The following is a 14,844-nucleotide window of genomic DNA, read 5'->3' as shown; positions in this document are numbered from 1 at the left end:
ACAACATGCTAGAATGTAATAAAGGTACCCCTGCCCGTACGGGCCAGTCTTGACAGACTCTAGGTTGTGTGCCCATCTCACTCAAGAGGCCGGGGGCCAGCGCTGTCCGCAGACACTTCCGGGTCACGTGGCCAGCGTGACATCGCTGCTCTGGCGAGCCAGAGCCGCACACGGAAACGCCGTTTACCTTCCCGCTAGTAAGCGGTCCCTATTTATCTACTTGCACCCGGGGGTGCTTTTGAACTGCTAGGTTGGCAGGCGCTGGGACCGAACAACGGGAGCGCACCCCGCCGCGGGGATTCGAACCGCCGACCTTTCGATCGGCAAGCCCTAGGCGCTGAGGCTTTTACCCACAGCGCCACCCGCGTCCCAGCTAGAATGTAATAGAACATCACAAATACAGTGTAAATCATATACCATAATAAACAAGCCATCGGCAAAACAATTACAATCTATAAAACACTGTTAACAAAGCAACAACTAAAAAATAAGTAAATTAAAGCAAAAGTCATATTGTATGATTCCCAAATCAATACAGCATTAAAACCCTGCACGCTTAAGCTAATGAAAACAAATGAGGGGCATTTGCAGTTATTTAAATAGGAGTGGGAGAGAGATTATAATTATAGCCAGAATTCAGAGCAAAGGTCTACCTTTGGCCCTCCAGATGTCGCTGGAGTACAACTCCCATCAGCTCCTGGCCAAGGGTGATAGGAGCTGCAGCTCAACATCTAGAATCATATGGTTGGAAGGGATCCAAGGGTCATCTAGTCCAACCCCCTGCAATGCTGCAGGGACCAAAGGTCTCCACAACTGATCTAGCCCAACTCCATGTGGCCATATTTCATTAGCGATTTACCAACCCTGCCCTGTGACCGACCTGCATTTCCCACGGTGGACACTTCGGTGAAATTGGGGCAGAAAACGGCATAGTCAAACTGGCAAGGCTGAAAAGGTAAGAGGAATAAAGATTATAAAAGCAGCCACTGCACTGATTCACACCTGTGAGGGAGAAAGCAAAAGTTGAGTCTGGCTTGGACTGTACCACAGCATGTCTTATGTCTCAGTGAACCCCAGTATATACAAAGCAGGGATAGGGAAACTGTGGCCCTCCAGGTGTTGCTCAATGCCAACCCCCAGCAGCCCCTGCTACCATGGCCAATGGTCAGAGATGGTGAAGCTGCATTCCAACAACATCTGGAGGGCTACAGGTTCTCCACCCCAAACAAACCTTTACGTGTGGAAACACAGCATGTCAGGAATAAAGTTTTCTTACTTATTTATTAAATTTATTAGTCACTCTTTTCTTTTTGTTTGCCACAGCAACTCAAAGTGACTTACCATATTTTAAGCAAAAACCCAAACCCAAATGCATTAAGACCAGCATTTTAAAAAATCCTTAAAAGATCCCACCTGTGCAAAAAAAAGCCATAGACCTGATGAAAGATGCATGTTTTTGTCTGGCACTTAAATATATGTACTAACGGCACCAGGCAGGCCTCCATTGGAGAACATTCCATAAATGGGGAGCCACCACTGAAAAGGCTTGTTTTCATGTTGCCAACCTACAAGCAGACCTCCATATGTGCCTACAGGGGGCACATATGAAGAGAGCTGGTCTTTGAGGCCTCAGGGTCCTGAGCCGCATACAACTTTATAGATAAAAACCAGCACCTTTGAACTGGGCCTGGAAACTACTCAACAGCCAGTGCAGTTTGCCCAGGATCTATGTGCTCAGACCGTCTTGCCCAAGTGAGCAACCTGGCTGCTGAATCCTGCACCAGCTGAAGGAAAGGGTGTAAATGTAAGGGTGTAAATAGTGATTGGGGGATGCAGGTGGCGCTGTGGTGTATACCACTGAGCTTTGGGCTTGCCAATTGGAAGGTTGGCGGTTCGAATCCCCACGACAGGGTAAGCTCCCGTTGTTCGGTCCCTGCTCCTGCCAACCTAGCAGTTCGAAAGCACGTCAAAGTGCAAGTAGATCAATAGGTACCGCTCCGGTGGGAAGGCAAATGGCGTTTCTGTGCGCTGCTCTGGTTTCACCAGAAGCAGATTAGTCATCCTGGCCACATGACCTGGAAAAACTGTCTGCGGACAAATGCTGGCTCCCTCGGCCTATAGAGCAAGATGAGCGTGCAACCCCAGAGTCGTCTGCGACTGGACTTAGCTGTCAGGGGTCCTTAACCTTTAAATAATGATAGAAGCATTTCAGCTGAAACACTTGGAAGCCAGTTATGATGGAGGCCAGCCCTATGACCCTCAGGAGGAAGTTCCACACATGAGGGGGACACCTCTTATAAGGCCCCGTCTCTGGTGCAGCCTTCACCAGCCTTGATTTACAACTCCCATCAGTCCCAAAACATCTCAAGGGCACCAGCTTGGCAAAGGCTGCATTGGAATTTTCAAATCTAACTGATTGGAAAGAAAGCAGAGCCTCTAAAGGGGTAGGTCGGGTTGAGGAAACCCCATTTGTGGAATGTTTTCCTCAAGGAGTCGTGGCTGGGGGCACACTTTATGTCCTTTTGCCACCAGGGAAGCATATACTGCACTGTATTATTTCCCAGGCCATTCACAGTGTCAGCAGAGCTCTTTCATTTATTCTGCACATAAGTTTATGAATTTCATTTTCCCCTGCTGCTTTAATGGCTGCTGATCTTTGTTTCTAAATTCTATTCCAAATCATTTAATATTACTATTATTATTTTTGTAATGGTTTGATGGTTGTCCTGAAAGCCATGTTAAAGCAGAGTGAGGCACTCCCCCCCCCCCTATTTTTTAAGGGGGAGGGAAGCAAACAAGAAAACTCACCAGCAGCAGCTTAAGCAGAGCGGCAGTATCACGATCGCCTGTCACGTTGAAGAGGAGCACCCGGACTTCAGAACCGCTGCAAACGCAAGGAAAGAGTCAGGTCTCATTATCTATTCACCACCACCCCAGCTCAGTGGAAGACAGACACTCAGAAGGCCAGAAGATCTCACAAGGTATAGGGACGGCCACCAACTTGTTTAAAAGAGGATCAGACAAATTTATTCAGGACAAGGCTCTACTAAGCAGTAGAGGCTCAGAATGGAAAGAGACCCCCAGCCAAACCCTCGCTTACTCTGCAGGCTTCTCCTCATTCAGGGCAGCTTTGCGAAACCAGCGGACGCAGGCCTGTATACTGCTGGTGGTGTGGGCCCCATCGATGTACCACGTCACGGGACCGTGGTGCAGCACCTGGTTTCGACCAAGCCACACGGCTTCCTGTAGCCCTGGAGAGCAAAACAGACAGAGGTGGAGGCTAAGCAGGAACAATGCTCTGTACAACAAGTCCTACACAGGCCTTTATTTTCATCTGCTGCTACGTTCACATCTTCCCCATTTCCCCCGAGGAAAGGAGTACATGATGAGACAGGAAAATAAATTACCGTATTTTTCGCTCTATAAGATGCAGCAGACCACAAGACGCACCTAGTTTTTGGAGGAGGAAAACAAGGAAAAAAATATTCTGAAGCCAGAACAGCAAGAGGGATCGCTGCGCAGTGAAAGCAGAAATCCCTCTTCCTGTTCTGGCTTTTGGGATAGCCGCGCAGCCTGCATTCGCTCCATAAGATTCACACACATTTCCCCTTACTTTTTAGGAGGCCAAAAGTGAGTCTTATAGAGCAAAAAATACGGTAAAAAAAACCCCAGCCTTTCACTCCAGAGAGTACCCAAAGCCATTTGCTACCAGTGCTACTTGCTTTAAAAGTCAACCAGCCAGTCACACACAAAATACAAAATCCTTTCAAACATCTGATTCTGTGTGTGGATAACCTGTGGTCCTCCAGATGCTGTTGAACTACAACAGCCATCATGCCTGAGCATTGGCCATGCTGGTTGGGTCGGGTGAGAGTTGGGAATCCAACAACAGCCAGAGGGGCTGAAAGTTCGCCACCGTGGCGCTAACTGCGGGTGCTGGAGACTGGGAAAAGCACGTACTCTGCACTCTTCCTCCTTTGTCTAATTTGGGAACTGACTGAATAGCAGCAGAACACACCAAGATAGGAATCGCCACCTCAAAAGCATGAATTGTTGGTTTCCTCAAGTTCTGAGGGAAGGTAAGCCATAATTCTTGCTGCGTCCTTGCCTTGAGCAATTAAATATTTTTGAATTCATTCTTTTCGTATTATGCCTTGCCTTCCGCATCCATTTGCGTGGGAGCTGCCTCCTTTGAGGTAATTGACAGGAAAGCCAAGGAGGCTAAATGTGTCTACGCTGTTGTTTCCTTTATGTGAAAGCAAAATGTTCACACTGGGTCAAACTACCGCTTGCCAAAAGTCAAGGGCAATAGCAGTTTGGTCCATTTCAGCTGAGCCATGCCCAGTTCCCCTACACCCAACAGCTTTGTTGTTTAGTCGTTTAGTCGTGTCCGACTCTTCGTGACCCCATGGACCAGAGCACGCCAGGCACTCCTGTCTTCCACTGCCTCCCGCAGTTTTGTCAAACTCATGCTCATAGCTTCGAGAACACTGTCCAACCATCTCATCCTCTGTCGTCCCCTTCTCCTTGTGCCCTCCATCTTTCCCAACATCAGGGTCTTTTCCAGGGAGTCTTCTCTTCTCATGAGGTGGCCAAAGTATTGGAGCCTCAGCTTCACGATCTGTCCTTCCAGTGAGCACTCAGAACTGATTTCCTTCAGAATGGAGAGGTTTGATCTTCTTGCAGTCCATGGGACTCTCAAGAGTCTCCTCCAGCACCATAACTCAAAAGCATCAATTCTTTGGCGATCAGCCTTCTTTATGGTCCAGTTCTCACTTCCATACATCATTACTGGGAAGACCATGGCTTTAACTATGCGGACCTTTGTTAGTATGGTGATGTCTCTGCTTTTTAAGAAGCTGTCTAGGTTTGCCATCGCCTTTCTCCCAAGGAGCAGGCGTCTTTTAATTTCGTGACTGCTGTCACCATCTGCAGTGATCATGGAGCCCAAGAGCTTAGCTGACATCAAGTGTGGGGCACATAAAAAACCTGGTTCAGCTGAAAGGAGTTTTGCAGGAACCGCTAAGGAGATGATCTGCAGTGTCCACAAAGTCCCAATCAAAGTGCTCCGCAAGACAGTCATTCCTTCATTCCTTTTATTATACCACTTTTCTATACACACAAAAATCATGCTCCGCACCCTACAACAAGGAAACAAACACTACAAAAAAATTCGTAACAACAAAGCAACATACAAAATACAAAGAAATACATTTCAATACTATAAATATAACAAGCTTACTTAAAGAAGAGTGCTTTGAAAATGGAACAGCAAGACCTTTGGAGGCAGAGGGAGAGATCATCTGATGTCACTGTGCGGTCAGATGATTTGGGCTTTGCTCACTTGCCAAACTTGGTCCATGGGGGCTGGTGGAGATAACAACCCAGCTACCAGTTCCCTGGGCTAAGGCCCACCACAATGTAGGCTCTTTTCCATTCCATCATAAGGTGAACATAGTCTGCAGACTATGCAGCTAACAGGGCCTTTTCTATTAGCAATTCATTCTTCTTGCACTCTCCTAATTTCATGACAATCCAGCCTTTTGACAAGCCAAGAGAAGGTGCAGTTAGCAGCTAGTGCAGGCATGGGCAAACTCCGGCCGTGCAGATGTTTGGGACTACAATTCCCATCATCCCTCGCTAACAGGACCAGTGGTCAGGGATGATGGGAATTGTAGTCCCAAACATCTGGAGGGACGGAGTTTGCCTATGCCTGAGCTAGCGAGTCTTCAAAAGCAGATCTGTGCTGCAAATGACCCCCTTCCAAGCCTACCTCGACATGGAGAGAGAAGGAAAGTCAACTGAGCTGTAACCCAACTAAGTTCTTCTCAGAGTAGACCCACTGAAATTAAAGTGGTACCTCGGGTTAAGTACTTAATTCGTTCCGGAGGTCGGTTCTTAAACCTGAAACTGTTCTTAACCAGAAGCACCACTTTAGCTAATGGGGCCTCCTGCTGCTGCTGCGCTGCCGGAGCACAATATTCTGTTCTTATCCTGAAGCAAAGTTCTTAACCTGAAGCACTATTTCTGGGTTAGCGGAGTCTGTAACCTGAAGCGTATGTAACCTAGAATCATAGAATCATAGAATCATAGAGTTGGAAGAGACCACAAGGGCCATCGAGTCCAACCCCCTGCCAAGCAGGAAACACCATCAGAGCACTCCTGACATATGGTTGTCAAGCCTCTGCTTAAAGACCTCCAAAGAAGGAGACTCCACCACACTCCTTGGCAGCAAATTCCACTGTCGAACAGCTCTTACTGTCAGGAAGTTCTTCCTAATGTTTAGGTGGAATCTTCTTTCTTGTAGTTTGGATCCATTGCTCCGTGTCCGCTTCTCTGGAGCAGCAGAAAACAACTTTTCTCCCTCCTCTATATGACATCCTTTTATATATTTGAACATGGCTATCATATCACCCCTTAACCTCCTCTTCTCCAGGCTAAACATGCCCAGCTCCCTTAGCCGTTCCTCATAAGGCATCGTTTCCAGGCCTTTGACCATTTTGGTTGCCCTCCTCTGGACACGTTCCAGTTGGTCAGTGTCCTTCTTGAACTGTGGTGCCCAGAACTGGACACAGTACTCCAGGTGAGGTCTGACCAGAGCAGAATACAGTGGCACTATTACTTCCCTTGATCTAGATGCTATACTCCTATTGATGAGGCCCAGAATTGCATTGGCTTTTTTAGCTGCCGCTTCATACGGCAGCTGAAGCCTATGTAACCCGAGGTACCACTGTAACATTACCATGTTAGTCATGCTCATCTGTTTCAATGGGTCCACTCTGAATAGGACAACCCAATGCATGCAGAAAGTATTCTTAGAAGCTGGTCCATAGTGGTGGAACTGCCCTTTTCTTGGGAGACACAGCAAGGCCCCAACCAGGACAACTTCTGGAAGCAGGCACAATGTTTCACTGGCTTCTGATGTTCCCAGAATACAGCAAGTGGAATGGTGGATTTAATCCCTGCCACAGATTTTGATTTCAGCACGGGTCTGGCATCAGCACACAGCGCTCTGCGGCAGCTTACAGGGCCCCAGGTGCTGAAAGTGAGCCCGATGCTGATGCGGATCCCTGCCCATCTTCTTTGGAGGGGGCAGTGTATGGGTCCAGTAGCTGTTGCCTTAATTTCCCACAAAGCTTTGGAGCCAGGCTCCATGAGGAATGTTGTGGAAAGTTAAAACAGTGGTTCCTGGACCCAGTCGTTTGGGCACTGCCTCCTCGGTCAGCTGGACAAAACCCACTAAAGTAGCAAAGGGTTCACTAGAGGGAAGTTTGACCTGTACACCCTCATGCCTGAAGCCAGACCTGTTTTAGCATATTACAGCCACCATTCCTTGAGCGCAAAATCTGGATCAAGCAGTGTAGAGGTTGTTTCTTACAGGTTTTCCTTCATAACATTAGGACCAGAAAATGAGCTTTAAAAGTCAACCAGCCAGTCACACACAAAATACAAAATACTTTCAAACATCTGTGTCTGTGTGTGGATAACCTGTGGTCTTCCAGATGTTGTTGAACTACAACAGCCATCATGCCTGAGCATTGGCCATGCTGGTTGGGTCGGGTGAGAGTTGGGAATCCAACAACATCCAGAGGGGCTGCAAGTTCGCCACCGTGGCACTAACTGCGGATGCTGGAGACTGGGAAAAGCACGTACTCTGCACTCTTCCTCCTTTGTCTAATTTGGGAACTGACTGAATAGCAGCAGAACACACCAAGATAGGAATCGCCACCTCAAAAGCATGCATTGTTGGTTTCCTCAAGTTCTGAGGGAAGGTAAGCCATAATTCTTGCTGCGTCCTTGCCTTGAGCAATTAAATATTTTTGAATTCATTCTTTTCGTATCACGCCTTGCCTTCCGCATCCATTTGCGTGGGAGCTGCCTCCTTTGAGGTAATTAACAGGAAAGCCAAGGAGGCTAAATGTGTCTACACTGTTGTTTAGTTTATGCAAAAGCAAAATGTTCACACTGGGTCAAACTACCGCTTGCCAAAAGTCAAAGGCAACAGCAGTGTGTGGGAAAACAGCCAAGAGAAAGGCCCGTGACCCCCTTTTTTAGAGCATTGGAGGAGCTAAGAGAGAAGGAGAAACTCACCTTGCAGCATGGCTTCTCCTGGCTTGAAGACAGGGGCCAATGGTGGAGATCTCTTTGCCGGCAGCTCTGAGCTCAACCAGGGGGCCTTCAGCTCACCAATATCTGTCCAGACACAGAAAAAGCCACCCTCTTCTCTGTTAGTGAACACTTAAGTGTTTGCTGCAATCCTAATTTTTTAAAATTCATTTATTTATATCCCAAAGCCTTCAGCACAAACACGCTCATGAGAAAGACAAAAACAGCAGTCAAAGGCAGCAGATGAGGCTATCACTAAATTAATAGAGTTTATATCTTGAGCCCCATTTAAGTCACTGTTAAAAAGATATTTTTAAAAATCACCAAGGAGGAAGTCTTTGAGAGGCACAAAACTCTACAAAAACTCCAGACTTTCGCACTCTAGCTCTCAGAACCAGTGAAGGCAGTGAAAGTCCTGTGTGAGTGTCTGGAGGCGGATGGATGGCAGCTGATTGAGGTTGAATCCAGACAAGACAGAAGTACTGTTTTGGGGCGACAAGGAGCGGGAGGGTGTGGAGGACTCCCTGGTCCTGAATGGGGCAACTGTGCCCCTGAAGGACCAGGTGCGCAGCCTGGGAGTCATTTTGGACTCACAGCTGTCCATGGAGGTGCAGGTCAATTCTGTGTCCAGGGCAGCTGTCTACCAGCTCCATCTGGTACGCAGGCTGAGACCCTGCCTGCCTGTGGACTGTCTCACCAGAGTGGTGCATTCTCTAATTTTTAATGTCTGACATTTCATTATGCTTTTAATATTCTGCTGGGAGCCACCCAGAGTGGCTGGGGAAACCCAGCCAGATGGGTGGGGTATAAATAATAAATTATTGTTGTTATTATTATTATATCAAACTTTAAACACTTTAAAGCGTTTGTGATTAAAACAGAAAAAGTAGGACCTAAATCTTTAAAATTAAAGGCATTACCTTTATAACAACCTTGCAAAGCGGACTGGTATCAGTTAGCCCTCTTCCCAACTACAGCCCCAAGGAAAGTTAGTTTCCAACACATCCAACTATCTTCACATGTGGATGGTGCCAGTCCCAATAACCAACTTATGTAAGACCACGTGCTCTGGGGAGGCAGGCTAATGTAATGCCAGGTGTCTCTACTTGCTGGACCAAACTGGGCTTAAGACCCTGACACAGCCCCCTCCACATGGTTTTAATTTCAAAATTAAAACACAACAATGTCAAGATAATAAGTCAAATTTACACATAACTGAGTGAGGACCATATGGGGCTGCCTTATTCGGGTGAGACCACTTGCCCATCCTGCCCTGTATGTAGTCAGCATTTACTGACAGTGGTTTCAAGCAGAGAATTATTTCCCAGCCTTACCTGGAGATGACAGGGATCGAGCCTGTGATCTTCCGCATGCCCAGACACTGAAGAACAGAAGCAGTGATGGGTGGTGTCTGTTAGAGCTGGTAGGGTGGAAGGCAGGGAGACAAACAGCAGGTGGCGCCACAGCCAACTAGTCTTAGTTTGTCCCCATTCTCCTCCTGCTCCGTTCTACAAGGCGCAACACCAAGACTAAAGCACCAACCCCTGGCCTCAATGAGAGTAGGAAGGCAGGCAGATGGGTGCTGGCCGAGAGCAGACTAAGGTTGCGGGGCGTGGCCCTGCTTGCCTAGCCTCCAGGGGCCAGAAGAGAAGCATACACTCTGGTGTCTAAGGACAGCTGAGGAGCCTGGTTGCTGGATCAGGCCACAGACCCATCTACTCCAGCACCCAGTTCTCACAGTGGCCAACCAGATGCTTCAATGCGAAGTCTGCGAGCGGAGCCAGAACACAAGAGCGCTTTCTCCACTTGCAATCTCTGGTAACCAGGGGTCACTGGGAGGCTACGTGCCCTTTGCTCCCAGGAAGAATAAGACCAACCCATGGCCACCACTCCAAAAGGAGAAGCTCACTCGCTCCCTCCCTGTCTGAAAAAACCACTCAGCTCCAATTGCCCCAGGGACGGTAGGAGCAAGTCCTGGGCAGTGCGTATGGAGGTCCTGGGCTGCCCAGACGACAATAACCCCCCTCGGCCTCGCTTGATATGGTCCAAAGGAAAGGGAAGCATATGGCCCCCACTTGGCTGCAGTGTTGTCAAAAGGAGGTGTACAAGGTGCCGTCCAACCATCTTATGGACTCCACTCTGGATTTGTGTAGGGTGTACTCCTTAGCCTTTTCTTCTGCTGAAGATGTCCCGCAAGGCTGTGGAAGTTTAGGGTCAGAGATTTCCTCCTCCTATATGGGCTACCTTCCCAGGTTGATGAGCCCCCATCTCACTTCTCTCTACAGCATGTACAGAAACCACCTTCTTGACCGTTGGACCTACCCATCCGCTCAATCTGCTAGAGCCTGTCTTCGCATGCAGGTGATAGACAAGTCCCTAACTCACTGAGGGCTTGAGACCCATCAGCTACCCTCACCACTGTAGGAGCAAGTCAAAGTAAAGGACACTCTGGCCCATTGACTAATGCAACAAGAGCCACCAACCTCTTTTACAAACAAGAACAACACAACATGCTGGTTACTACAAAGACTTAGCACAGGCCTCGGTCCAGTATACCTGAAGGAGCGTCTCCACCCCCATCATTCTGCCCGGACACTGAGGTCCAGCTCTGAGGGCCTTCTGGTGGTTTCCTCACTGTGAGAAGCCAAGTTACAGGGAAGCAGGCAGAGGGCCTTCTCGGTAGTGGCACCTGCCCTGTGGAACGCCCTCCCACCAGATGTCAGAGAGAAAAACAACTACCAGACCTTTAGAAGACATGTGAAGGCAGCCCTGTTTAGGGAAGCTTTTAATGTTTAATAGACTATTGTATTTTAATATTCTGTTGGAAGCCACCCAGAGTGGCTGGGGAAACCCAGCCTGATGGGCGGGATATAAGTAAATTATTATTATTATTATTATTATTATTATTATTATTATTATTATTATTCTCCTCTATCTTCCATGCAGGCAAGCGAGAGGCATTATCAGAGTCCCAAGAACACATTCCAGCATGGCAAGAATAATCTTTCAAAGAGGCTGCAAGGTAGGGCTTGCAAGACATGTAGCTGGAGATGGGCTGTGTCCCAGAAAGAGTGCTGAGGGCCAGACAGAATGGCCTGGAGGGCCACATTCTGCTCCCAGGCCTGTGGATCCCCACCCTTGCTTTGCTGCTATGTACAGAGTCAATTCAGACACGACAGTGGAGTTGTATACTTTTCCAACATTGTAGCATGACATATTCTCACGGCTACTCCATCTTATACCTGAGCGTTCCAGTTATGTACTGGAAGTTGTTCTGAGGGGCACAGCCCCGCCCCACCCTGAAAAAGTGAAAAATGACTCCTTCCACTCACCCAGATACCCCTGCTGTCCAAGCCACGTGTGAGAGAGCTGGAGGGCCAAGGCAGCGTTGGAGCGCTGGTGGTCACCCGCCAATCCCAGTGGAAGAGGCTTCCCATCCTCTTCAAAGGCATCCAGGTCTGGGCACAGGTACAGCTGGCACTGCATAATAATAATAATGATTTATTATTTATACCCCACCCATCTGGCTGGGTTTCCCCAGCCACTCTGGGTGGCTTCCAACAGAATATTAAAATACAATAGTCTATTCAACATTGAAAGCTTCCCTAAACAGGGCTGCAGAAGACAAAGGCTTCTACTCTCCGGTTATCCACTCCACGCCAGCAGTCCCAACCAGTCACGTAGGAAACTGGACTGCCCATGTGGATAACACCCTACATGAACCAGTGGTTTTTAACCCTAACTTCGCGTTGCCCCTGCTGCAAACATGCACTGTCCGATTGCTGAACTGGTGTTGTTGTCATTAAGCTTCTAGATGTTCACCTGAAATCTACCTATCCTCCCCTGGGTGATACCAGAGAAAAGATCTTTCCCTATTCCAAACACGGCAGTCCTTTATGTACAGCTGCCTTCACTAACCTGATGCCCTTCAGATGTTTTGGGCTAAAGCTGGCTGGGGCTGGTGCGGGTTGTGGTCCAAAACATCTGGAGGACACCAGGGCTGGTGAAGGCAGCTGTGCAGGAAGAGGGCTCACCTCCATGTTTACCTCAGTTTTTTCTTCTCCAAGCTAAAGGTGTCCACTCCCTTGGGCATTTCTTCATGGAACTAGGTTTCCATATTCCCATGACCCCACACACACACCTTTCACACCCCAGGAGGGACTCATGTTCTGAGAAGGAGGCTAAGGACATAGGGGTATGTTTTGTGGGACTTCTTACCGAACTCTTCTCAGCTCTCTCTCTCAGGACATCTAAGGGCCGCTCTGGCTGAGGAACAGTGAATGCCGGCACTCCAGGCTGAAAAGCAAGCCGAGAAAGAATAAAGCAGCAGCCTCAGAACACTAGAAAAGGGGACACACACACACACACACACACACACACACACAAACACACAGTTTCTGCTCCCAAACGGAGCCTGACCATATTCCACCAAGTTGCGCAGTGCACCAAAGGTGAGCAGGAGGTGCCAACATACATTCTGTGTGGGCTGCTGGAGTGAGTGGGAAGCCAGGTTCTGTTACATCAGGGATAGGAAACGATTATTCAGCTCAAGGGCCACCTTTCCTTCTGGACAACGCTCCCAAGGGCCACATGCCAGGGACACACAACAGGCTAGCTTATGCACACACTTGCAGAGCCCTCTCCATCTATCCACAGAAGCAAAAGGAATTATGAGAGTTTAGGGATATATTCCAGCCAGGGAAAAACTCTCCACGGGCAAAGCAGGTCCAATGGAGGTGAGTGGCCAGGGAAGCATTCAAAGGTTCAGACTCAAGATGTGTGAATGGTGTAAATGTGGCCTGAAACAATTGCACAGTTCAAATGTGAAACATCAGTTTATGTGTGTGGATAGATAGATAGATAGATAGATAGATAGATAGATAGATAGATAGATATAGAGATAGATGACATGGTTATAGACAGACATAGATAGATACATCACAATTATTATTATTATTATTATTATTATTATTATTATTATTACTACTACTACTACTACTACTATTATTATTTATACCCCGCCCATCTGGCTGAGTTTCCCCAGCCACTCTGGGCGGCTCCCAACCGAATATTAAAAACACAATATTTCCATAGGATTCAAAGGATAAGAAAAAGGGAAATGGACATATGTGCAAACAATGCAGCATAAGTACAATTTATAATTTAAAAAAATTGAATTACAAAATATGCATGAATCCAAATTACAAAAAACCTTTCACACTACTCAAAATGAATATAAACACACAACCCCACATATACAATCCTTACAATCACTACATCCCTCCATCCACTCAATTCTCATTCCGATAAAAAACACTCCAACATTGAAACAAGGAATAGCTAACCAATAATCTTGTACGGAAAAATAGGCCCACTAAATAAAAGCAACCCCACAGCAGCAGATCCCCCCCCCCCATCCATTTCCTGCCCTGTGTTTCACCTGAGGTAATAAAGACGTCTCAGCTAAGGACATTAAGGCCTTACCTTGAAGATGCCTCCTTTCTGCCAGGCAATCTTCTCAATGGTGTCACCCAAGATGCTGGTGTGGTCGATACCCAGAGAGGAAACCCCACACACAACCGGTTTCCTACAAGGAAGAGAAGGTGTGAGAAAGGCATCCCCTCTCCTTGGGCTTGGGGACTCTACTGTATCCAAACCACAAGTCTCAGTGAATGGCAATGGGGTCCAAGTGCGCGCACACACACACCTCATTTGAGCAAACGCCGAGGTCAGTGTTCCACCTCCCCTTTAGTCGCCATGCCTTGCTGAGGTAGCTTGCGTGATGATAGGCCCGTACAATGAGAATAGGACTGCTGCAAGCTAGCCCACAATTCCTGCAAGTTGGTGCTATTATGCTATGTGGGGCAGGCGACCCGGCTCTAGAACTGCCTGCCTTTCTCCCAGTGGCACCAGAAGAAAGGTGTACCAGCTAGCATGGCACCGACTGTCCAATTTGGTTCCTCCCTTCCCAAAACTGCTAGTATCAGCAGTCATTCTCCATCTTAAGTTACGTAATCTTGTCACACTCTGGTGACTGAACTTGCCTGTCTTTCTCTTCACATATGTTTTGCCTTTTGTACCACGTCCCTTAAGACTGCAAGCAATTATATATAACGACAACTACATGCTGATATGCTGAAAGCCAGTGTGATGCAATGGGAAAAAGACTGAGAGACCTGGGGCCGTATCTCCACTCAGTCATGAACCTCAGTTGGGTGGATCTGAGCCAGGAATGGTCTCTCTGCTTAACCTACCTCACCGGGTTGTTATAAGGATATAATGTCATTAGCCCCTTGGAGAAAAGGTGGGAAAGGAAATAAATAATAATAATAATAATAATAATAATAATAATAATAATAATAATAATAATAATAATATAAATTAAGAAATGGAGCGCACACACCAGTGGGAAACTGCTTGGTGAACTATGCCCACTCATTAGGGAAGCAAGAAACTGCTCAATGTTCTTTTTTTTATGAGATGTCATTCCAAGCATTTCCCACCAAGAAGATGACGGCCATTTCGAACCGTGCACACATGCCCTACCTGATAATATTGGTGCAGTCATATGCACCACCAATGCCAACTTCCATGACTGCTAGGTCTACCTGGGAAGAAGAAAGGTGCGTATCAGCAAAGTACATACACAGAGCATGTACACAGAGCAGGCACACTCCAGGGGAAGTTGGGCTGCAGCTTCCATTGTCTCTGACCACTGGGTCATGCTGGCTGGAGCTG

General features: G+C 47.5%; 1 protein-coding gene across 4 annotated transcripts in view; it reads right to left on the bottom strand.

The window, feature by feature from the left end:
* FPGS (folylpolyglutamate synthase) overlaps positions 1–14,844 on the bottom strand; it is a 47,227-nt gene that overhangs the window by 4,860 nt on the left and 27,523 nt on the right. For 3 of the 4 annotated variants that reach the window (XM_028714561.2, XM_028714560.2, XM_077922158.1), the window contains exons 7-14: positions 14,653–14,714; positions 13,591–13,693; positions 12,325–12,402; positions 11,439–11,586; positions 8,092–8,193; positions 3,101–3,251; positions 2,809–2,884; positions 881–947 (exon numbers count right to left, since the gene is read on the bottom strand). In XM_028714561.2, coding sequence (XP_028570394.2) covers positions 881–947; positions 2,809–2,884; positions 3,101–3,251; positions 8,092–8,193; positions 11,439–11,586; positions 12,325–12,402; positions 13,591–13,693; positions 14,653–14,714 — 787 coding nt within the window. The remainder of the gene's footprint in view (positions 1–880; positions 948–2,808; positions 2,885–3,100; positions 3,252–8,091; positions 8,194–11,438; positions 11,587–12,324; positions 12,403–13,590; positions 13,694–14,652; positions 14,715–14,844) is intronic. The other variant, XM_028714562.2, reaches the window with a different exon arrangement.

This window comes from Podarcis muralis, chromosome Z (genome assembly GCF_964188315.1).
Source record: "Podarcis muralis chromosome Z, rPodMur119.hap1.1, whole genome shotgun sequence".
In the NCBI taxonomy this organism is placed as follows: domain Eukaryota; kingdom Metazoa; phylum Chordata; class Lepidosauria; order Squamata; family Lacertidae; genus Podarcis; species Podarcis muralis.
The sequence above is the reverse complement of the archived record's forward strand: the minus strand, read 5'-3'. Positions and strand labels throughout refer to the sequence as shown.